Source organism: Python bivittatus, unplaced genomic scaffold (assembly GCF_059951505.1).
Source record: "Python bivittatus isolate LINGU-HERP-01145 unplaced genomic scaffold, Pbiv_v1 ctg000980_np1212, whole genome shotgun sequence".
Lineage (NCBI taxonomy): Eukaryota > Metazoa > Chordata > Lepidosauria > Squamata > Pythonidae > Python > Python bivittatus.
Window position 1 is genome coordinate 37418615 of NW_028277125.1, and position 23567 is coordinate 37442181.

General features: G+C 39.4%; 1 protein-coding gene across 2 annotated transcripts in view; it reads right to left on the bottom strand.

Annotated features, from left to right (window-relative positions):
• KY (kyphoscoliosis peptidase) overlaps nt 1–23567 on the bottom strand; it is a 43492-nt gene that overhangs the window by 4266 nt on the left and 15659 nt on the right. For both annotated transcript variants that reach the window (XM_088131718.1, XM_088131717.1), the window contains 6 exons: nt 22908–22952; nt 19828–19902; nt 18011–18067; nt 6909–6991; nt 4492–4600; nt 3438–3555 (listed from right to left, as the gene is read on the bottom strand). In XM_088131718.1, coding sequence (XP_087987844.1) covers nt 3438–3555; nt 4492–4600; nt 6909–6991; nt 18011–18067; nt 19828–19902; nt 22908–22952 — 487 coding nt within the window. The remainder of the gene's footprint in view (nt 1–3437; nt 3556–4491; nt 4601–6908; nt 6992–18010; nt 18068–19827; nt 19903–22907; nt 22953–23567) is intronic.

The following is a 23567-nucleotide window of genomic DNA, read 5'->3' on the forward strand; positions in this document are numbered from 1 at the left end:
CTCCAAAGAGATCTCTCTTCGCATTAGGTGACCAAAATATCTGAGCTTGAGCTTCATTATCGATCCTTCCAATGAGCAATCAGGGTTGATTTCCTTTAAGATTGACTGGTTTGACCTCCTAGCAGTCCAGGGGACTCTCAAGAGTCTTCTCCAGCACCACAGTTCAAAGGCATCAATTCTTCGGCGCTCGGCCTTTTTTATGGTCCAGCTCTCACAGCCATACATTACTACTGGAGGTCAGGAAATACTGACTGATTAATGGAGGAGGAAGGTGGAAAGCCAAAGAATGTCACAGTTTGGAAGGACCCATTGTATAGAATTGACCTAACTAAGTCCTTCTTACTGTTAGCAATTCATCAGTAAGAAACAAGTGTCTAGCAAAGGGATGTGAAGAGCTCCCTCGGCTCTTAACAAAGCCAGTAGCTTGAGCAGTATGATGGTAGATGAAATTAAATTTGCGGCAACATAGATTGAAAGAAACAATTGGAATTGATTGCAGACACTGATACAATCACTGCAGACAGTTCAGTAAAAGCATCTGCTCAATGCACGGAGATGATTAAAAGCAAATAAGATGTTAGCCTGTGTTTCAAAGGGGAATAGAAAATAACCTGGAAAATGCTACAAATTACAATGATATTACATGAATGGCATGACCTTCCCTTCAGTACTGTAGACAGTTTTGGTTGCTTCAGCTGAATAAAAGAAATTGAGAACAACAACAACAACAAAAAAAACCTACAAAGGCCTGTGGAAAGTGCAGGAGGAGTAGAGAGATTTCAGCAAGGCATGTGGATAAATGAGATAATTGGCAGTGATAAACCATGTAGCTGGAGACAAGATAAGTCTATATAATCAATGAAAGAAGCAAACGGTCACTTGGTTGGCTGGTTGGCTGGTTCTTTCCTATAATATCTCTTTCTGGGTCACTGCTAGAGTCATAACTGATTTAGGATTAAACTGCTGAGATATAAACATTTTTGCACATTTCCACTTTCCTTTGCCAAGCTGGTACTTTGTTTGCCAGTTAGAGTTGCCCTTAGTCAATTAACTTTGCTGTAGCAAATTGTAGAGTTGCCAACCTAGACAGCTGTCTGAGTCAGCAAAGCTCTGGAATTTGGGGCATCTTCTGTTTCAAATGCCAAACAGGCAGTTGAATGTTTTTTAAAAAACAAAACCAGTATTGTAATGAGCTGGAGAAGGAAATTTATAATATTTACATCAACAATAGAAGTTGATGGTGTCTTGTCAAACCTGCATTTTTCCACAGCTATTTTTACATTGACAATGACTGGAACAAGGCAGTAAATTGCTTTCTAGTGCTCGGATCTGTCAGAAAATTTATTATACTCCCTGACTGCTTTTTGTCTCCCAACTGTAGTCAGATTCTTGCAGGTCTGCCAAGTCAAGCAGCTGTTTCAGCAGAGACCCTACCATCACAATGTCAATGCTCTTGGACTTCATTTAGCATTTAAGCTAAAATCTATGAGAGTTTTAAACACCAGGAAATGTAATGGGCAATCAAAATCTTAGGTAAAAGAGATGATTCCCCTGTCTGGACATTAAACATCCTTCACCTAAGTTCTATTAAATAAGACAAGCTGTGGTCTCCATTGACTGTCATATAATGAATGGCTGAAAAAAGAATGAGAACTTTTTTGTGACATCAGAATTTGCTCCATAACCATTAGTACTACAGTTATAGACCATGGTTACAGTTAACCATGCTGCTGTTGTCAGTACTCTAAAGTCATTACAGGTGAGGTTCCAAAATAATTCTAATTAGAATCCTGGTGACCTAACAAATGTCATGGTATCCAAGATCAAGCAGAGAGCGAGCAATGCTCCCCTTCATCATATGCCCTCCTACTTTGAGATCAGAGGCACTAAAAGTATTTGACATGCAGAAGGAATAGAATTTCAAGTGCCATTTGTTACAGTTTGGCATGGAAAAACAAGATTGAGCAGCTCTATTTTACTTTTTTTTTTTTTTTAATGAGATAAATGCATGAGGGCAGAACCCAGTCCTGCCTCAATCCAAGGGGAAATATCTATTTAACACAGCAACTTTATTTCTCATGAAAATGTAATTAGTGCATTCTAAATTTCCTATCAGGTGAGTAGTACACATGCAAATGGAACCTGTTGAAAATATATAATTGTCTTTCATAGTTTTTATGCATCTGCTTGTGCCCCAATATGTTCCTGCTTTAGTGAGTTTTAAGACTTTATTATGTAATTCCAACCAGTCAGGGATCACATAATAAATGTAGCCCAAATGGGCTCAGGAGTGTCATCAAGGACAAATACAGCTCTTGCATTGCCTTCTTGAATTGAGTATGGTGGGAAAAAAACATCTCTGCTGGCAAGGAAATTAATTTAAAACTTCCTCTGTAATTGTACTGATCTAGTAATTTTAGTATTCACCAGCCATACATGGAAAGGCTTTTGCTTGATCCCACTGCACATGAATATCTGTGGTAAAATGTGAATATAGATCTATTTTCAGTTGTAATTGATAAAATAAACACACCTGCATTCAAACATTCATGTAAATGTTACAGTTATTAATATACACTGTAAGAATTTCAGCACTTCAATATGCATCTTCAACCACATTTTGCTGCAAGTAGTTATTTAACTTCCAGGTGACTCAGTCTTGTCAAGAGTGCATTGACTCAGTTGATCAAAATGATTTTAAAATGATATTTTTTAATTTGTTTCATAATGCCAGAGATTTTGCCTTGATGAACTATTTTTTTTTGTAAATATCTTTCCAGACTTTGGTTGTCAGTCAAATTACATGTTTACATTTCCAATGAATAAAGACTGTGTTGGGAGAAAACCTAGTTCATTATTAAACTAAGAATGTGATGACAGTACAGAAATACAGAGCTTTAAGTTACTTCCAGTGTGATGTCTAATTTCAAAAAAGGGGATCTCTCATCAGTTTGATTTCATAAAACCAAATTATTAGAAAAAATCTTACATACTGATAATTGGGTCTCTTTCTTAATGCGCTTACTTGCACAGTCTAATTCTATCCCTCTGTCTTACACATAAAACAGAGAGTGGATGCTTGCTCACACTTCTTTTTTTGCAGGCAAAGGGCTACCTGGGGTGTGTTATAGCCTTCAGAACTTTCTTCTTTTTTGACCTTCAGATATCCAGAAAAACAGAGTACCTCTTGTAACTAAATTATCCCCATATACACATCTGCCATTATGTTAATACAATGTGAGTTTCAGCAGATGGTGCAAAATAAATTATGTTGGGGAAGAGTGATAAGCAAAATTGACCTTTCTAGGACTTGCTGCCATTCAACAACACAGGTTCAAAATGATGTTCAAATCTCTACTAGGTATAAATGGAGATAGAATTGATACATGGGTAGTTAAGCAACTGAATACGGCCCAACATTTCTGAACTTGATGTACCTGCACATTTGTTCAAAGAGCCCGGCATATCCCTCACAAATGCTCTTTCCACTCTGAAGGACATCCTGGGGCTTGTAAGACTGATTCTTTTTATCATGGAAACCTACAACATCATATTCTGGAAGAACAATGGAACACGTAATATGTAAAAAGCAGTGTGAAGTTACAAAAGTTACTGTATGCTAGAACTACCTACTAATATTCATTCCACTGTAGACCATGCAGGCCTATCCTAAACATGAGTGGGTAAAAAGCTAAAAAGTGCAGGAGAGACTTCCTGTGTAATTATCAGCCTTTGAAGCTTACTGGCTATAGTAATAAATGAGATCTTCAGCTCTGGTTTATTTCTCATTTTTCCAACCATAAGTTTTATTTAAGTTTCCAGCTCAATTTTAGTCTGCACATAGCTTTTTGTATGCATTCCTCCTAAGGTTTTTGTACACATATTTTTCATCACATATTGTTCCAAATATTTTCTCAAATAAAATACATTTTTGTAAATTTTGTAGAACAGATACAGCAAGAACTAGTTGAGAGAAGGAAGTCATAATATCTCAAAGGCAATATTTTATATATGTTTCCTGATGATAGGCAATTCCTGGAAAGGTATCTGAAAATAGATATTTCCTTTGAATGATAATATTTATATTTTTCCCCAGAAAGTAGGTATTCTAGACCAGTGGTTCTCAACATGAGCCATATGACACCCCCCCCGAGGGGCCATGCCATATTTATAAGCGGGCACCCAAACATAACAACCAGGCATATGATCAATTTGTCAATCCTCACATCTCATTCTGTATGCTAATTTCAGCACCATAAATATTGAAAATTACCACAGTTTACAATAAATATCAACTAACAGCAACTTTGAGGGAGTCACAGAGATACATGGGGGCCACGAGCAAAAAAAGGTTGAGAACCCTGTTCTAGACTATTAGGTACCCCTTAGTCATATATTCCCATTCTAGCTTGTCCACAGAACACGGGCACGAATAGAAGGCAAACAACAAACAATCCTTATCCACAAATTTCATAGAAAGAAACTGCTTACCAATGTGGTGGGATATCCACATCCAAATGGCCCTAACTTTCTCCAGATCAGTATGTGCTACACGGAGCAAAGTTTGCACTAACTCTTCCACAGTTCTCTTGGCAGTCACCTGTAATTTAAGGATGTTAGATTGCATGGCATTGTCTAATTTGAAACCAGCAGTCAAATTAGCCTTCCTTCCTTAATATTCAGTTCAGAACGTCCATGCACCTCTATTAGTTTCTAGTGATTGGTTTCCTTGTGTCAAAGAAAACACATGAGCTTACAGTTTGGCTTAGGATAATTTTCAGGGCAATTGGAGGGGGAAGGCAAGCTTATATATGGGTAGAGGAGCCTAATTAATCATCAAAGTATAAAATAGAGCAGGGTCTTCTTTAGTCCTGATATGCTGTACTTGACAGCCGTCCATGTCTTAAACAAGTTTCAAAGACGCTGTCAGGTAGGATTACTCTCCTATTTCACGTATACAATTTGTTCAGACTTGAGTAGCTATAACTGATTCCAGTTCACTTATTTCCGTTCACAACGTGTCCTTATTGTCAGCTAGAATTGCTCAGCCTTCAGGCCAAAGATGAGATTTTATTCTCTATCAGCTGATCAAGATTACGTTCTAAAAATCTGGAAGCTGCATAATCAGAGGTATCTCATCTTGGATTGCAAATGTATTTGTAATAAATACTTATCAACCTGTTTTTGAGTTGACAGTATGATTTTGTTTGCGAAACTGGAAATAAATCCTGGAGGTTCCCTTAAAGTGAGACATCTGAGGAATTTAGAGGGAAACAAAAAGTGTTTGATAAGACTTGAGATATTTCTGAAAAGGCTTCAATAGTCTTGAGACTTTAATGATAAAAATGGATGCAAATTTGAAAATTCTTAGGGAGGAAGATCAGAGAAATTTCCAGGGAAGTACCATGTACCATGACAGAGTACATCATGGAAAGGCAAAAAATGCCAAGTTTGATCCCTGGTATCTTCAATTAAAAGGTTGGACAGCAGGGAACATCTTCAATTACCTATTGTGACCTGCTAACAGATGAGGCTGGTGTACAGTGTTCTTCAGCTTTCCAGTCTCAAGATAGCAGAAACTGTGGAGACCTGCCGTTGGTCAGCACAGTCTACACAAGGATAGATGGGCAAAGAATATTAGCCTGTTCTAAGACAGTTTCTTGTATTTCTAAAAATTAGCAACATTATTGGGAAATGGTTGGCATTTTACCTAATCAGGTCTGAACTCACATTTATTTCAAAGATCCCTTCATTAAGATGATCCACGTAAAACAAAGCTGGCCTTCAACTCTTATAAAATCTTTTTGGCCACACTTATTAGGAATAATGGCAGGAAAGGATCAGCAGAGATCACCAGATTAGAAAGCACCAGATGGGGAGGCTTGCCTGGATCCATCAAACTTCCAAGGAAACATTTATTCTATCTATCTATCTATCTATCTATCTATCTATCTATCTATCTATCTATCTATCTATCTATCTATCTATCTATCTATCTAATCTCACACTTCTAAAGCAACTGCACCACTCAAGATGGTATGCATGTTAGATATATTTTGATCAATCAGCTTCCACTGGGCTGTTAATTCACATTTAGGACTTGAATGAGTTTGCATTTCTCTTCGAGAAGAGGAAATGGTTTCCTTAAGATAATTGGAAGAATGAGGTTGGTATAGAATAGGGACACAGCACAGGAGCACAAATACAGATACAATAAAGCTCTCAAGGTGTGTGTTCTATACTCCATTCAAGTGGAAATTGTCTGAAGGAATCAAATGAGCAATAGATTGCAGCTATCACATCTCAGCAAATTGTATTTTATAATTTGTCATAAGTTTGATGACTGCAGCACCTATTTTCTACAAATCTCTCAGATACAGCATAATTCCCAGGATCCACCAAATATTATACATTTGTGTCCTATTCAATTTATTTCCATCTTACTCCAAAGTTCTGTGCGTGTGTGTGTGTGTGTGTATGAGAGAGAGAGAGAGAGAGAGAGAGAGAGAGAGAGAGAGAATATGTTTATTCACATATTTAACATATTTAATTAACACTACTGTGCAATTTTTAATTCAGTACATACCTGGATTATCAGCTTATCTATTAGCAGCTGTACCACTCTTGACTAACTGTCAGACATGCTAGTAATTTGGACATACAACACACAACAGAATTATTCAAATAATGATACATTGTACATAGAGCTGTTATTCATTCGCCATAATTTAAAATAGCTAGAAAACTAAATAACTAAATTCCATAAACATTCCATAATATTAGTGAGAATAATTAACACCAAAATTTATGCAGTGGGGTAGACAATAATATATATCTAGGGCAAGGGTTCCAGAAAGGGTGGAAGCTCTGTTTGAAGCATGCTGCTATGACTTTCAGGATTTATTTACCTTTTTTGCATATGCATCCAATTTTTCAAACTGCTTCAGGTCCAAAGGCTTGGATTTTAAGCAAGAATTGTCCCATGGATAAGCTGGAAATAAATATGCAATCAGGAATAATTAGGGTGACCAGATACAGGAGCTCTTCCTTCTTTTGCAATTGATCACCCTAGATTAATTATTCTGGAAAGAATAAGACATTTCTAGAAGCCAACCACCTAGTAAATCTAATTTAAATCTACAATAAGGGCTTATGTACTTCAGGGTTGGGATGGGGGGTTGGCTCACTGTATTGTGTTAACACAACCAAAACAGCTTAAAGAACACAATTAACAAGACTTAAGAGATGCCTGGAGCAAAAATAGAAGAGGACTAGGTATGAATATGACTGAGCAAGGGTTTGTGCTTCTGTTTGGGCCAAACTGGCAATAAGAGCATTGAAGCAAATCTGCACTTCTCCATAATGTGTATGCAGATTCTTGTTCAGTGGTCCTGTTTAGGACTAGGTGGATGAGATAACGCTTCCCCAGGCTGACATACCTGTGAGATTTTGTCTGCAAATAAACTCACTCATGTTCACTCAGGTTAGATGCCAGCTAAGTAGAACTGGGTGAGGTGATATTACAGCAAGCAAGTGCTACGCTACAGATAGGGACCAGATGCAAAAGTATGAACACATCTCTTGTTCAAATTACCTGATTAACATCCTGTTTCTACAGCTTTGTAAAGGAGACAGGGACCCTGCTGTCTTATTCACCTAACTGCCCTACCTTGTATCTGAGTTAACAAGGAATCTTGTTTTATTTATGTGCTCTTCTGTAGGGGGTCAATCACTGTTGCACAGTTGACACAGATGGCACTGTTGGAGAGATGGCTGGATCTGGGCTGGATTTGTAAAAACACAAACAATCTAATCCAGCAGTTGGGATCCATGCTACTTTTAGAGAGCAGCTATCCTGAGAATTATCCAATCTCATGAGTTTTAACATTCTTTTCTGGGATCTCATAAGAAAACTTCAAACTGTCCTAAGATTCCAGTCCTCTCACAAGCGATTTAACTATCACACCAGATTTGGGTTGAATTTAAAAAATGGTTGGGTGTGGATGTGTGTGGGGGGCAGAGAGTTGGCCTTTGAGCAAGGCTGTGCATTAGCAAGCACCCATTTGAGATAAATAGTTAGTTAATGCCTGGGGTTGATATGGTGCTCCTATCTAGTGGACTCCGAGCAGCTTATATTCCCTTAATTAAAAGATTAACAATTAATATATTTTGTTTAGTATAACAAAATAACACAACTAACTGCAACAAGAACAGTAGCCAAACATTGCAAAGAAGACTAAGCCCATCAACAAAAACAATCGAAATATACTACAAGGTAGGAGCTCCCTACTTACACCAAGTCCCCTCCTAGAGGTTTCTTAAATGCCTAGTTTGTATGGCTCTCCTAAAGCTCAGCAGGGTGGGATCTAGTCTGATCTCTGGAAGAAAACTATTGCAAAGAAGAGGTCTGCAACTGAAAGACTCAACTCCTTGGGCTCTGTAGATGGCAGTTTCTAAGAGAAGGGAGCCAGAGTGGGCCTGCCACACTTGATCTCATTGGACAGGCAGAAACCATGGGGAGTAGACAGTCCTGTAGCCTGAGGCATGTAGAGTTTTCAGCAGTTGCACCTGGCAACCACTGCAATTTTCAAAGTAGAATTGTTACATCGGAGAACTTCCACCTTCTCAAATAACTATTGTTGTTTAGTCATTAAGTCGTGTCCGACTCTTCGTGACCCCATGAACCATATTGCGCCAGGCCTTCCTGTCCTTCACTGCCTCCCTGAGTTTGCTCAGTTTCATGCTCATTGCTTCAGTGATGCTATCTAACCATCTGATCCTCTGCCGTCCTCTTCTCCTTTTGCCTCCAATCTTTCCCAGCATCAGGGTCTTCTCCAAAGAGATCTCTCTTCGCATTAGGTGACCAAAATATCTGAGCTTGAGCTTCATTATCGATCCTTCCAATGAGCAATCAGGGTTGATTTCCTTTAAGATTGACTGGTTTGACCTCCTAGCAGTCCAGGGGATTCTCAAGAGTCTTCTCCAGCACCACAGTTCAAAGGCATCAATTCTTCGGCGCTCGGCCTTTTTTATGGTCCAGCTCTCATAGCCATACATTACTACTGGAAAAACCATAGCTTTGACTATGTGGATCTTTGTCGGCAAGGTGACGTCTCTACTTTTTAATATGCTATCTAGGCTTGCCATAGCTTTCCTCCCAAGGAGCAAGCGTCTTTTAATTTCATGGCTGCAGTCTCCGTCTGCGGTAATCTTGGAGCCCAAATAAATGAAGTCTGTTACTGCTTCCATTTCTACCCCTTCTATTTGCCAGGAATTGATGGGTCCAGATGCCATGATCTTAGTTTTTTTAATGTTGAGTTTCAAGCCAGCTTTTGCACTCTCCTCTTTCACCCTCATCAAGAGGCTCTTTAGTTCTTCTTCACTTTCTGCCATTAGGGTGGTATCGTCCGCATATCTGAGGTTGTTGATGATTCTCCCTGCAATCTTAATTCCGGCTTGTGATTCTTCCAGCCTGGCATTTCTCATGATGTACTCTGCATATAGGTTAAATAAGCAGGGTGACAGTATACAGCCTTGTCGTACACCTTTCCCTATTTTGAACCAATTGGTTGTTCCATGACCGGTTCTGACTGTTGCTTCTTGGCCCGCATACAGATTTCTCAGGAGACAGGTAAGGTGGTCTGGTACTCCCATCTCTTTAAGAATTTGCCACAGTTTGTTGTGATCCACACAATCAAAGGCTTTTGCATAGTCAATGAAGCAGAAGTAGATATTTTTCTGGAACTCTCGTGCTTTCTCCATGATCCAGCGAATGTTGGCGATTTGATCTCTAGTTCCTCTGCCTCTTCGAAACCCAGCTTGTACATCCGGTAGTTCTCGGTTCATGTATTGCTGAAGCCTAGCTTGTTGGATTTTGAGCATAACCTTGCTAGCATGTGAAATGAGTGCAATTGTGCGATAATTTGAGCATTCTTTGGCATTGCCCTTCTTTGGAATTGGAACATAAACTGACCTTTTCCAATCCCGTGGCCACTGTTGCGTTTTCCAAACTTGCTGGCATATTGAGTGCAGCACTTTAACACCATCATCTTTTAGTATTTTAAATAACTCAGCTGGAATACTGTCATCTCCACTAGCCTTGTTGTTAGCAATGCTTCCTAAGGCCCACTTGACTTCACTCTCTAGGATGTCTGGCTCAAGGTCAGTGATCACACCAGCGTGGACATCAGGGACATTAAGATCTTTCTTGTATAGTTCTTCTGTGTATTCTTGCCACCTCTTCTTAATCTCTTCTGCTTCTGTTAGGTCCCTGCCTTTTTGTCCTTTATCATGCCCATCTTTGCACTAAACGTTCCTTTCATATCTCCAATTTTCTTGTAGAGATCTCTAGTCTTCCCCATTCTATTGTTTTCCTCAATTTCTTTGCATTGTTCATTTAAGAAGGCCTTCTTATCTCTCCTTGCTATTCTCTGGAAATCTGCATTCAGTTGCTTATATCTTTCCCTTTCATCCTTGCTTTTCGCATTCCTTCTTTCCACGGCTATTTGTAAAGCCTCATCAGACAGCCATTTTGCTTTCTTGCATTTCTTTTTCTTTGGGATGGTTTTAGTTGCTGCCTCTGTACAATGTTATGGACCTCCGTCCATAGTTCTTCAGGCACTCTGTCTACCAAATCTAATCCTCTAAATCTATTCATCACCTTCACTGTGTACTCACAAGGAATATGATCCAAGTCATACCTGAGTGGCCTAGTGGTTTTCCCTACATTCTTCAATTTAAGCCTAAATTTTGCAGTAAGAAGCTCATGATCTGAGCCACAGTCAGCTCCTGGTCTTGTTTTTGCTGTCTGTATAGAGCTTCTCCATCTTTGGCTGCAAAGTATATAATCAATCTGGTTTCGGTATTGACCATCTGGTGATGTCCATGTGTAGAGTCGTCTCTTGTGTTGTTGGAAAAGAGTGTTTGCTATGACTAGCTTGTTCTCTTGACAGAACTCTATTAGCCTTTGCCCTGCTTCATTTTGTACTCCAAGGCCAAACTTGCCTGTTATTCCGATTACTCCTTGATTCCTACTTTAGCATTCCAATCCCCTATGATGAAAAGGACATCTTTTTTTGGTGCTAGTTCTAGAAGGTGTTGTAGGTCTTCATAGAAGCGGTCAACTTCAGCTTCTTCAGCATCAGTGGTTGGGGCATAGACTTGGATGACTGTGATATTGAATGGTTTGCCTTGGATACGCACTGAGATCATTCTGTCGTTTTTGAGGTTGTACCCCATTACTGCCTTTCTGACTCTCTTATTGACTATGAGTGCAACTCCATTTCTTCTAAGGGTTTCTTGCCCACAGTAGTAGATATAATGGTCATCTGAATTAAATTCACCCATTCCCGTCCATTTCAGTTCGCTGATTCCCAAGATGTCGACGTTCAATCTTGTCATCTCATGTTTGACCACATCCAGCTTGCCTTGGTTCATAGATCTTACATTCCAGGTACCTATACAATATTGTTCTTTACAGCATCGGACCTTCTTTTCGCTTCCAGATACATCCACAGCTGAACGTCCTTTCGGCTTTGGCCCAGCCACTTCACTCTTTCTGGAGCTACTTGGAAATGCCCTCTGCTCTTCCCCAGTAGCATATTGGACACCTTCCGACCTGAGGGGCTCATCTTCCGGCGTCATATCTTTTAGCCTTTTAACATTGTCCATGGGGTTTTCTTGGCAAGGATACTGGAGTGGGTTGCCATTTCCTTCTCCAGTGGACCACATTTTGTCAGAACTCTCTGTCATGACCTGTCCGTCTTGGGTGGCCCTGCACGGTATAGCTCATGGCTTCACTGAGTTACGCAAGCCCCTTCGCCACGACAAGGCAGTGATCCATGAAGGGGCAAATAACTATACTCAGGAGCTGTTGAAACATCCAGGTAGTTTTCATTGACAGCCCCATGTAGAACAAATTGCAACAATATAATATTTCAAGCTGGAGCTTCACAGAGCCACCCTGTTCCTCATTCTAAAGTTGGGGAGCAACCTGTTCCTAAACCTTCTTTCTTCTGCGCCTGGAATTAGAGGGGAGGCAGGCACTGTCAAGGAAAAGCCTTGTGTCAGAAGCTGTAGTGGCTGCAGGATTCCTCAGGATTCAACCTCATTTCCAGGTGCAAGGAGTGAAGGCAGAACTACAGGCGAGGAGGAATGTAGGTGTGAGCCACCTAATGGGCTCAGCAGCCATCTGTCTGCCTCAGCCAGCACTCAAGCACCAGGCATCCGTCTCTTTAACAAGCTTGTTTGTGTATCTGGCCTTTTACCGAAGAAGGCTATTACAGTGACCTAAAGAGAGCTAAAGCAGATTTATGCATTTAAGAGGTTCCTACTCTGTCCATCTCCAAAAATTACTTTTTACCATTTGGAAGCAGGGTAGTTCTTCAAATTGGTGGTCTGTTTTGCTCTTTGTCAGTCTGTAACAAAAGGCTCCAAGCCTTTCACAAGTCACAAGAAGTCATACAAGGATATAATGTTACCATTAGCAGCTGGAATTCTGTACCAAGCTGCTGGTATGTTGCTCCACTCACACAAACAAAGGCTATATCAAATTCTGGCAGGCACTGACTATCCCCGTTTCTGATATTTCATTAAAAGTCCATCCTACTGTTTGCATTCTCAGCTAAAATATATCCCAAATGGAAAGGAATCTAATTCTTCAGAAATAGCACTGGGGAAGATCAGGTTTGTGAAAATGAAAACCTCCCCTAAGTCCTACATTGCATCTCTATCCCCAGAAGGGTGGCAAAGCATTTGGAATTATACCGGCATCCAGATCCTTTTTTAAAGGTTGCCCTCCATCCACCTCTGTCCTCTGGCAGACTCAACTTTTGTTTGCCTTTTTAAAACCTGCTTTGCTTCTCTGTATAACTTTGCCAGACCTGAGCTGCAAAAATCCAGATGACCACTAGGTCAGTGTTTCTCAATCTCAGCAACTTTAAGATGGGTGGACTCCAACTCCCAGAATTCTGGCTGGAGAATTCTGGGATTTGAAGTCCACCCATCTTAAAGTTGCTGAGGTTGAGAACACTGTACTAGGTGACAGCAAAGAGCATTTTCTGCATGTCCTTGATGCAATCTTGTGGTCAGCTGGAGTTTTGCAGCCCAAATCAGATGGCTGTAGCTGCCAGGGCATATTAAAAAAGATTATTACCAATATATTACCCATATATCATGGGATCTGCTAGTAAAATACCAGAAATGCAGTGTGTGTGTGCGCGCACGCATACATGTACACACATGCTTGGATGAGAGAGAATGGGGAGGAGGAGAAAACAGAGAAAGCTGTGTCTCTCTGTGAGGGAAAGTGTTTGTGTGTATGTGTGTGAGAGAGAGGAGGGAGAAAGTCTAAAGATTACACATCTAACATTATTTCAATTGTTACAGAGTTTTTTGGTTGGAGATGCACTTAAGCCTTTTGTTTATTTGTTTTTAAAAAGCTCTTCTCTTTGCTGACCTCCTTTCTTAGTTATTTTAATGGCAACTTTAATCAGCAGGGAGTATGGTTGCCTTTTATGTCATTATTCATTTATAAATGATTTCATCTGTAACCTGAAAGATCTATAGCCAAGCACAGGAAAGAGGACAAGTTATTAGTCCTGAAAATATTGACATGGATTGGGGTTAGTCTGAATGAGACCTAAGGCTGCCTTTGTGCTCTGTCACTCTTCAGGGCTAAAGATGCTTCTGAGTGCAGCTTTCTTATGAGGCCACTCCAGAACCTTACTTCTCGACCTCTCCAGGAACAAGCAGTCATTGTGAATGTGTTTCCATAGAAAACCAAAGGGATTTAAAGATCTTGTTCAGACTGTTGCATAAATGCAATCTGGCCAATCTTCTTCTAACAATGAGAACCAGTTTGGTCTAAAGGTTAAGGTGCTTGCCTAGAAACCAGGACACTGTGAGTTCTAGTCCTGCCTTAGGCATGAAAGTCAGTTGGGTGACTTTGGGCCAGTCACTCTCTCTCAGCCCAACCCACCTCACAGGGCTGTTATTGTGAGGAAAAAAGGAGGAGGAAGAAGGATTATGTATGTTCACCACCTTGAATTATTTATAACAAAATAAAGGTGGGATAAAAATCTAATAAAAAAATAAAAAAATAAACAATTAGTCAAGGGAAAAGACCAGACTAATCACCCCCCACTCCCTCTTTTTTTACATCTATGCTGGAATGAAAGAAATAAGGTGAAGGTCTGACATTTTCCATAAAAAGCTGTGGCTTCTTTAGAAATCTGGTGGAAAATGGAAATCTATTATTAATGGTATAAAACCCTCTTTTGCTCAGCCTGTATATGAATGTAAATAAACTTAAATCATAACATTTATCTTTCATTTCTAGTCACTTCTTCTCAAGAAAAGTTAACCATGGGTCAGCAATGGGACTCCTGAAATCTCCGGCTGCTCTGAGGTAGCAATATTGTAGTGGACTGCCCCTCTATGCTGGCTGCAGAAGAGGGGAAGCCCACTTGCTGGCTACTAGCAGGGAATTTGCTTCTTAATATTTAGTAAAATAAAATTTTCCTCCTACCAAAGCAAATTGGTAGAAAAGGGCAGAACAGTCCATGCCACCCTCTCTGCAGGTCCACTGCATTTCCCATTCTGAACATGGCAGACTTTCCTTTTTCAGAAGCTAGTCTGGAAAACCAAGCGCTTTTGGAGGAAGGACGGCACTGTCAGGGTCACTCACTGACTTGCAGTTCTTGGCTCTCAATGGGTGCCAGTGCAGTGGCCAAACAAGGTCGGTATAACTGAAGAGCAGAATTCACAGAGTGAGTGAGCAAAAAGAGCAAACAGAAATTTACAAATGGAGTTTCACAGAGGAACCTAAGAAGGAATTTTCCCTCTAAGTCAAGTGTTTGTGTTTAATTAATCTGAGAACCTGGGGATGGAGAAGTAAGCAATTTCCCAGCGGTGTCTTAAGAAATAAAAATGCAATAGAATAGACAGTAATCTGCAGCTGTGGCTTGCCGTGCTTGTGCCATGTTTGTGTACCTGGCCAACAGCTGATGTTTGCAAAAGATGCTAAGAAGCACAAAAAAGGCCTTTTCAGGTATGTTCAAAATAAAAAGAAAAGAATAACTGTAACAGTTGCTCAGGAAAGAAAGCAAAACACTACTAGCTAACCAAAACTAAAAATTAACTTAACCAAACCTAAAATAAGATAATAAAATACAATAAAACAAAAGGCAGAGGTACACAACTCCTGTTTCAATTCTGTGTTCATCAACAAGTGGGTATATCTTCCCCCAGACATTTGGGAAGAACAGGCTGAAGGAGGAGGATGGAAGACTGAGATTGAGAAAAACATGATCAGGGAACATCTATTTTTTCTGAATGAGCTTAAATCTTCAAGGGCAAATAAATTGTATCCTAGTGTGCTGAAGGTATAACATTTAGCATTCTTCCTGTAGGTAATACCCACACACCAGTTATCAGGAGACTCTTTATTGTCACTAAATACAGGCAACATTCAAAGATGAACAACAAACTGTGAACTTTTTCAGTTTTTATACATAACTCATTTGATCTGAGAGTTGTTCTTTGGAGTTGCCCTTAAAGCAACAACAACACATCATAGAAGGAATTTGCAGATGGTCTGGCAGAAGCTGTATGTACCGTCTTCAAGAAATCCCAGAAAACTGGTAAAATGCCAGACAACTGGAAGACAGTGGACACTTTCTCTATCTACAACAAGGTAGGGAAAGCAGGTAGAACATGATGTACAGAATTCCTGCACCAGCAAATAGCCACAGGAGACATTTTCTTTCTTTTTTTTCCTAGTGTAATTAAGCATTGTGTTGTCTCCTATGAGCGTGTGCGTGTGTATGTATGTTTCTGCTTTCTCCTCGGTTTTTTGTGGGCACAGAAAAGCAGAGGGCAGGCTGCATAAGACCAGGAGGGAGGGGAGCTTGGAACAGAGCATTTGGCAGCATTCCAGTTCACTGCCCAGCAGCCTTTCCCATAAGAATGAATTGATGATGTTTTTTCTGGAGCATTTTTCTCTGCAGCTCCTGGCTGGACCTGACCCATTTACAAACTCAATTTTTATTTTTCTGGCTTTTCCTGCTGAACCAAATTTGATCCCATTCTGATTTGTGTTCAGAGAGTTTTCCTGCAGGCAGACATACCAATAGAGCCCCTTTATATAATTTCTTTCCAACATTCTGTTGGGTTGGAAAGAATAAAAAGGGGGAAAAGTGAGTCTGATTTCAACATGTGTAAAGATGCTATAGCAGATGTTATAAAGATTGCTCTGTAAGCATGTTGAAAACAATGTAGTAATTACCAGAAAGTCAGTATGGATTTGTCAAGAACAAGTGTTGTCAGACTAACATTATCTCATTTAAATAAATTCTGGAATTGCTGAAGAGGTAACGTGTTGATTTTAGCAATGTGTTTGACAGTATATCCTAGGACATATTGATTCATAAGCTAGTTAAGAGTAGGCTGAATGAAATGAAATTAAGCAGATATGTAGCTATCTTAAAAATCATACTCAAAGAGTGATCATCAATGGTTCCTCATCTCACTGGAATAAGATGCTGAGTGGGGTGCCACAACTTTCAATCCTGGGCCCTGTGCTCTTCAACATGTTTGTTAATGAGTTGCATGAAGAGGTGGAGAGAATGCTTATCAGATTTGTAGATGATGCAAAATGTAATATTCTAGAAGGTTTGAATCAAAATGTGAAATGAACTTCCTTGCTTAGAAAGGTGGGCTTAAAATAAGAGAATGAAATTTGAGGGAGAAATTCCAAAGTTTAATTTAACTTAAGAGACAGAAATCAGATGCACAAGTATAGAATGATGCATGACTGACCTGGCAATAATTCTCCTGAAAAAGAGATTGAAATAGTAATTTAATAAATAAATGTGAGTCAGCAATGTGATGTGGCTGCAAGGAAGCAAAAGCAATTTTAGGCTGCATCAACTGAAGGAGAGTTTCCAAATCACATGAAGTAATCATTCTGTACTGATCAGATTCCACCCCAACTATTGCATCCAGTTCTGGTACCATACTTAAGAAAAGTTCCAGACAAAGTGGAACAAGTACAGAAGAGGGCAACATGAATGATCAGAGTACCAAAACAAAACACCAATGCAAAGAGTTTGAATGAATTGGGAATGTTTACAAGAGAAAGTGGAGGGGAACTATGGTAGCACTCTTCAAATATCTGAAAGGATATGACATGGAAGGTCAAGACCTGTTCTTTATCATTCCAGAGTACAAGACATGGAATAATGATTTTAAGTGACAGGAAAGCAAATGATGATTAAATGTGGAACACTTCTAATAGCAGAAGCAGTGAGTTGGTATCTCCCATTCCTTGGATGTGTTCAACTATTTGTCAGGGATGCTTCAGTTTGAATCCCTGCAAAGTAGGGGATTAGACTTGTTGGCTAAGTGGACTTTTCCAGTTCCATGATCCCAAGATTGCCTTCTCACACCCAAAATAGAATAGAGCTTGAATGCTGACTTTGGCAACACTGGCATTTTTGAAGCACAAGTTTGTCCATTGAAAATCATACTTTTCTTCGTTACCACCAGAAAAGAGAATCAAAGGGGGGAAAAAAACCCCTCTTAATTTGCAGATCTCTGCCAAGAATCCTCCCATGCCCTCCCCCACCCCCATATATCACTCTTGCTCAGTCATTGCACTATTTAAAGGGACATTCTAATAAATATTAGAGTTAAAAAAAAAAGCTCAAAAGACCAGGTTTCCTAACTCAATAAAAGACTAGTCAGTATTTCCTACAGCTCATATTTACAGCTTAAGCCCTAATTTATTGATATACTTTGATAAGCCTAAGAAATAATATAAGGCTTCCTGAACTATTGAAGTATATGAATTAATTACAGGAAAAATCTCTCTATCGCATACATACTTTGAAGAGTGGGGATTTCTCCCATATTTATGATTCCAAAGAGGACTCTGATGATTGGTGCCCAGAAAATTACAAGGCAGCCTTGTAGAAGTGGGTCAGACAATATAATACCATTTTGTAGTTACCATGCTGGTCTTTCAGTCCAGGTGGGCGGGGTCTGTTTTTCCCATTCACTTCAAAACCTATGAAATTGTGAAAAGAATATGAACTAGTGGGTAGACAAAAAAACACATACTCTAATATGCTGGCTTAGAAAGTTGTGGACGTTGTGGTCCAACACAATTGGAAAGTATCAGGCTGGGGAACCTGATGCTGGAGTTCTTTGCAGTTGGACAGTGTCTACAGTCAATCTCCCCACTACAATAACAGATGTTCAGCAGTGGGGTTGTGACAAAAATATATACTTTTTCATGCGTATGTATGCATATTAAGGAGTTAATGATCTAATCACCATTTGTAGTCATAGCTTTTCAAAATATTCATCTGAAACAGGTCTATTGTTTCACTTATACTGTGGATAACTTTGAATATTTGTCTCTCTTTCCCGATCTAGCCACCTCTTTCTTTTAATTAGCAAATATTACAATAGGAAAGCATTGAGAAACTGATTGCATATAAATGGGACATGACTGGAGTGTCCAACTGACCAAAATCAGAAAATTAGAATCAGCTGTAGATTTCCTCTTGCAGTAAATAGCATTATTGTGGAGGTGTGGGGAATCCCATCAGGACATGCCATATGTTGGGTATTAATCTCACTCATGATTAGATATTGGATACAACATCTGAAAACCTGATCATGAATTTAAGTATCACTTTCTGTAGCTGAAAACAGATTTGCCCAACACGGAGAATTAACAGTAATGTTTAGGCATAATCTGGTCCATTTTGTATCATTCTTCCATGGAACTGACATTTTTTTAATGGAATTATTTACTGTTGGCTATGTCTGCAATTATTCCTTCTACCCCATAAAAAAGTACTTAGCAGTATTCCTAGAACAAGGTATTTGGTAGTGTACATTTAAGATTTGCCAAGTAAAAAGGCACTATTTATACAACCTCAGTAATATTTTCCTTTTATTTTCTTTTTATTGAAACAACTATTTTTTGAATTAGGGATCTGTAGGTGGCAGCATCTAACCAAACTTGGCTGATCTTTATGAAGCTAAGCAGGGTCAGACATGGTTAATGCTTAAAATGGGAACCTTAAGGAATTCCCAAGGCTGCACACTAGACTGGAAAGTTTAAAAAAAGAAGAAGGCAGTAGTAAATGACTTCCCCAAAACAAACAGCTCCCCTCCCCGCAACCTTCATGGACCTATCTGTGTAGTTACCAGGAGTCAAGTTTACTTGAGGGAAACATTACCTTATTATACACGCTGAAGAACATGCTCAAATGTCAGAACTGATTTCCTAGTGAGGGGGAGGGAGACAGCCCTAATAATCTATTTGGGGATTAGAAAAATCAGTTTGAGGCCAATTTGCTTTCCTTAATTGGGGAAGATAGGCTAATAATATATCTTTAAAACAGGACTTTTTTTTTTAAACCAAGAATTGCTCAGAAATAGCTTCTTTTCTGTCTGGTCTGTTAAGTGACAGTACTGTACCTGTTAATTTATATAGCACTCTCAAATACTGAAAGCATTTCATGTGCATTACTTCTTGCTAGCTTTTTAAGTTTTGTGACTGGTCTGTAAAGTAAATCATTATTGGCCCCATACTGCAGAAAGGGAACTCAGGCTGAAAGAGAGTGGCTTGTCTAAAACCACCTAGTGACTTCATACCAGGGGCAGATACAAAATTGGGATTTCCTGACTCAAGCACTGTGTGACACCAGCTGTCTAATATAGTATGATTCAATCTCATTTCTATTTATTTATTTATTTATTTATTTATTTATTTATTTATTAAAAGTAGCCTGTTTTTATAAAGCTACATACCTTTCTCAGAGGAGAGCTTCTTGAATAATTGTGGGGTAGAATTGCTACCATGAACTTCTACTGTCACCTGAGTTCCTAAAATAAGTAATAATTTTGCAGTCAGTGAGTTTCAGGAAAGACACTTCCAGTTGCACAGCATACACATTATAGCTCATAAGATATAAAGTGAAAGATATACACAGCAAAGGCAATTCCGCCTCCCTTCTTTCCCATGGCAACTTGCTATGTGACCTCCAAATCTGAGCTCAATTAATTACAGGAAAGGGCAGAGGTGCAACACTGGCAACTTTTGTGAAAGAACAGACTTGGGGAAAACCTGGCAGCAGCAGGAACTTGGGTGAGCAACTTTCTTTTCAATCAGACAGCTTCCACCCAATATTGGGTGATTCCCTTCTTCCACCTCAGTTTGGCATCACACATTCCAGCCTTTGAACAATAAAGATGACAGTGGGGAGGAGGAAGGATAAAAGCCTTCTTCCATGAGCAGATTTTCACAGTGAATGGAACCTGTACAGACAGACACACATTGCACAAGCCAGAAAATAGTATTTCTCTGGTTCACATCTTCATTTCGCAATGCCATCACCTTTTTGTTCAACTACCCCAAGATCCTTCAGATCCTCTGTTTGTTTTCTATTATTTCCATTACTGTTCATTCATCTGTTCACTTCTTTGATATTAAAAGACACAGAATTACCTTTCATGAGCTGATTCCTTGTATAACTATGCCACCTTTCTACTTGTTTTCAAGAAAAGTTATATTAGAGTTCTGGGATGGATCAATCTTAATCCAACTCAATTTTTCTCAGAACAGAGCTGCAAAGGATGAAATGCTGGCAAGAAGTAAAGATATGTTATGACAGCCGTGTCTCCCTGCCTTTGATATTTCCTCATCAAACAGGGAAATTTGGCTGAGAGCCTCTGGGCATTTACTGATGTATTTTAGGATTTGTCATAGTCTCTTTGCAAACAATGAAGCCAATAATTGCTCTGTCAGTCCTTCCTTCTTTTTTGAAGAAGCAACGGGTGTTCTTTTTTTGTTCCTTTCCTTTACAGGTGAATCCTTTCTATTCATTTTCTATGACACATAGCTTAATTATGCTTATTAGTTTTGTTTCCTGGGCAAAGAGGTTGCTGCAAAAATGCGATGAGATTGGGATGGCAGGAAACACAGGGTAGATTGCCTGAAGCTTCATAAGTTGGAAAGGAGAATAAAGGTCAGTTGTCAAATTTGGCCACAGTAAGTAGGCTTTTATTGTATAATCAGCCTGCCATACATGGAATTTTATAGAAGGTACAGACATTACTGTCTTCCATTTGTACACTCCCAAGGTTTCTTTTTCCTTTCCAGGAAAAAAATGGTGAGATTGGAGAGATGTAATAGCTTCACCTTATTCCATTTGGAAGCATCTGAAATCTTAAAAATTAGAGAAAGTTGCATACTACCAAGTCTGGTTCATTGACCTCAATAAAGCTTATATCAAATGCAGGCAAACTTTTCAGTTACACAGTGTGTGATATCTTTGCAAATGGGGTTAGTTTTTAGAAACAAAATGGGGAAATGACTCTTTATCTCCCCAAAATGGGGGAAAATGCATTCTGTTGAGGGTTTTTTAAAGGCATTCAGCTAGCACGCACATGCACACACACACACACACACACACACAAACACATTCCAGAATTCAAAAAGGGTTCATAATGGTCCTGCCCATTCTAATGGGGTTGCTGAGTGATGCTGTGCAACCCATGGTCCATCACTGCTCTATATCAGCAGACCTTCAATGGTGAAAGCCCTTATCTAAATATGGTTCAATATTTGAATGATCAGTGGGATCAATAAAGTTCCGTCAGAAAGCAGAGCTGATAAGTTAAAAGTAACTGTAATGATAATGTCAATATTTTGGGTTCTTACATCTTCCTCTTTACTAAGTCATTGATATCAATGAACTAAAAGAAGAAGAAAGGAAAACAGGGAGCTTCAATTAGCATTCTGCCTCCAGACCTCTTTAAGTGGTACAAAGTCTTGCATATCCACTTCCTCCAACTGGGCCCCCTTCAGATACGCAGTCCCTGGCTTTCCCAGTCGGCTCATCACAAAGATACTCATTTTTTATCTGTTCAAAACCTGGGAATTCTGGGCTTTGCAGTCTCAACTGCAGGTATTGATTTCCATGACTGGTGAGAGCTTTCCAGGATTCATAACATGAGCCTTTCCCAGCTCTCTTGAAAGCTCTGGAGATAGATCCTGGCACTGTTTGCAAGCAGGGCATCACTGAGCTACAGCTCTTCTACAAAGGATTGGACAACAATTTGCATGAAGTGCTGCTTTCCAGAGGCATCTGGTAAATCAGGGATGGAGACTGAATGCTGGATGAAATGAATTTTTGGTATGGTCGAACTAGACAATTCTCCTATCCACATGAAAGTAAGATTCATAGCTGACATCTGGGATGAGAAAATTCCTCTAATAGAAAATAGAGTTCCAGGTAAACCTGCCTTGGTTACTTCAATAATTCATATTGGCCAGATTTCCTTTTAATGTTTTACTTTCACCCAATAGGAACAGATTAATTTCAGATTTTCTCTGAACCTCTGGATATTTTTTAAAACAGAGGTGACATGAGCACCGTGTACATATTAAACTCAAAAACTACATGTTAAAGGTGAATTGGATTCATCTACTCCATCAGTCCTGATCTTGCCAAGCTCCCCAACAAGTTCTCAAGGGGAAACTCTGCTTGCATGTGCTTGAATGCCAATACAATCCTGCATGATCCAGGACCTGGTCAGATCAGTATCCTTGCTGTCAGCATGATGATTCCTTCTCTTTTAACTTCCTGCTTGATAAGGAAAGATCAGGGACTGGCTGGATAGAGTCAGCACACATAACCCCATCTCCTTGACACCAGTTTAAATCTCCACTTCAGGTTGAATATATGAACAGGATTATGATGCCTTCCCAGACCTTTCCATTGCTTTCCAAACCTTTTCAAGTGCTTCATAATTTTTATGATATTCTAGAGAATGAAAGTTGCAGAAACATAGGGGACGATCAGCATATTTGCTACTTTGCCACATACCTTGTGAGCAGGTTGTAATGACTTGTTGCTTCCGAACAGCACAGCCTGGAGAAAGAAAGAAAATATGAAGTGACGGAAGTACTATGAAATTGGGTGAGTAGAGACAAGTAGGATCTGGACCTAAGTTTGGCGTATATTGTCACTTCATAACTACATGCCACATTTAATGATTACTGAGTGTGCTCAGTTCTCATTTCTCTCTGTTTCTCCCCTTTCTCTTCCCTTTCCTGCCCTGCCCTCTCTATCTTTTTCTATTTTCCTAGATTTGTTTTAAAATCTTATTTCTAATTCTGTAAACCTCAGGATTCCACAAGCTTTCCCAGGGACAGCAGCATGCCTTGAGTTCTTAAATGAGAAGTGGTCATCGATAACAAACAACCATGCTGTAATAAAAACACCACCTCACGTGGCTCTCATGTTTCAGTGGCACCTTTGGAGGAAGGGTCTCAACATCCTGCCTGATTCTATCTATCTTAACCTTATCCTGAGCCCCAAGTAGTGGCCATTACATTGCAAACTTATCTCTAATTACTTGTTTCCAAGCAATACAATATCTTACTTCATTAATTCCATACTTAAAATACATTACCCTCCCAGGGGTTCCTTTGGGAGACCCTTCTAATTCTTTAATCAGTTGCTTACTTATATGTCCTCCCATGT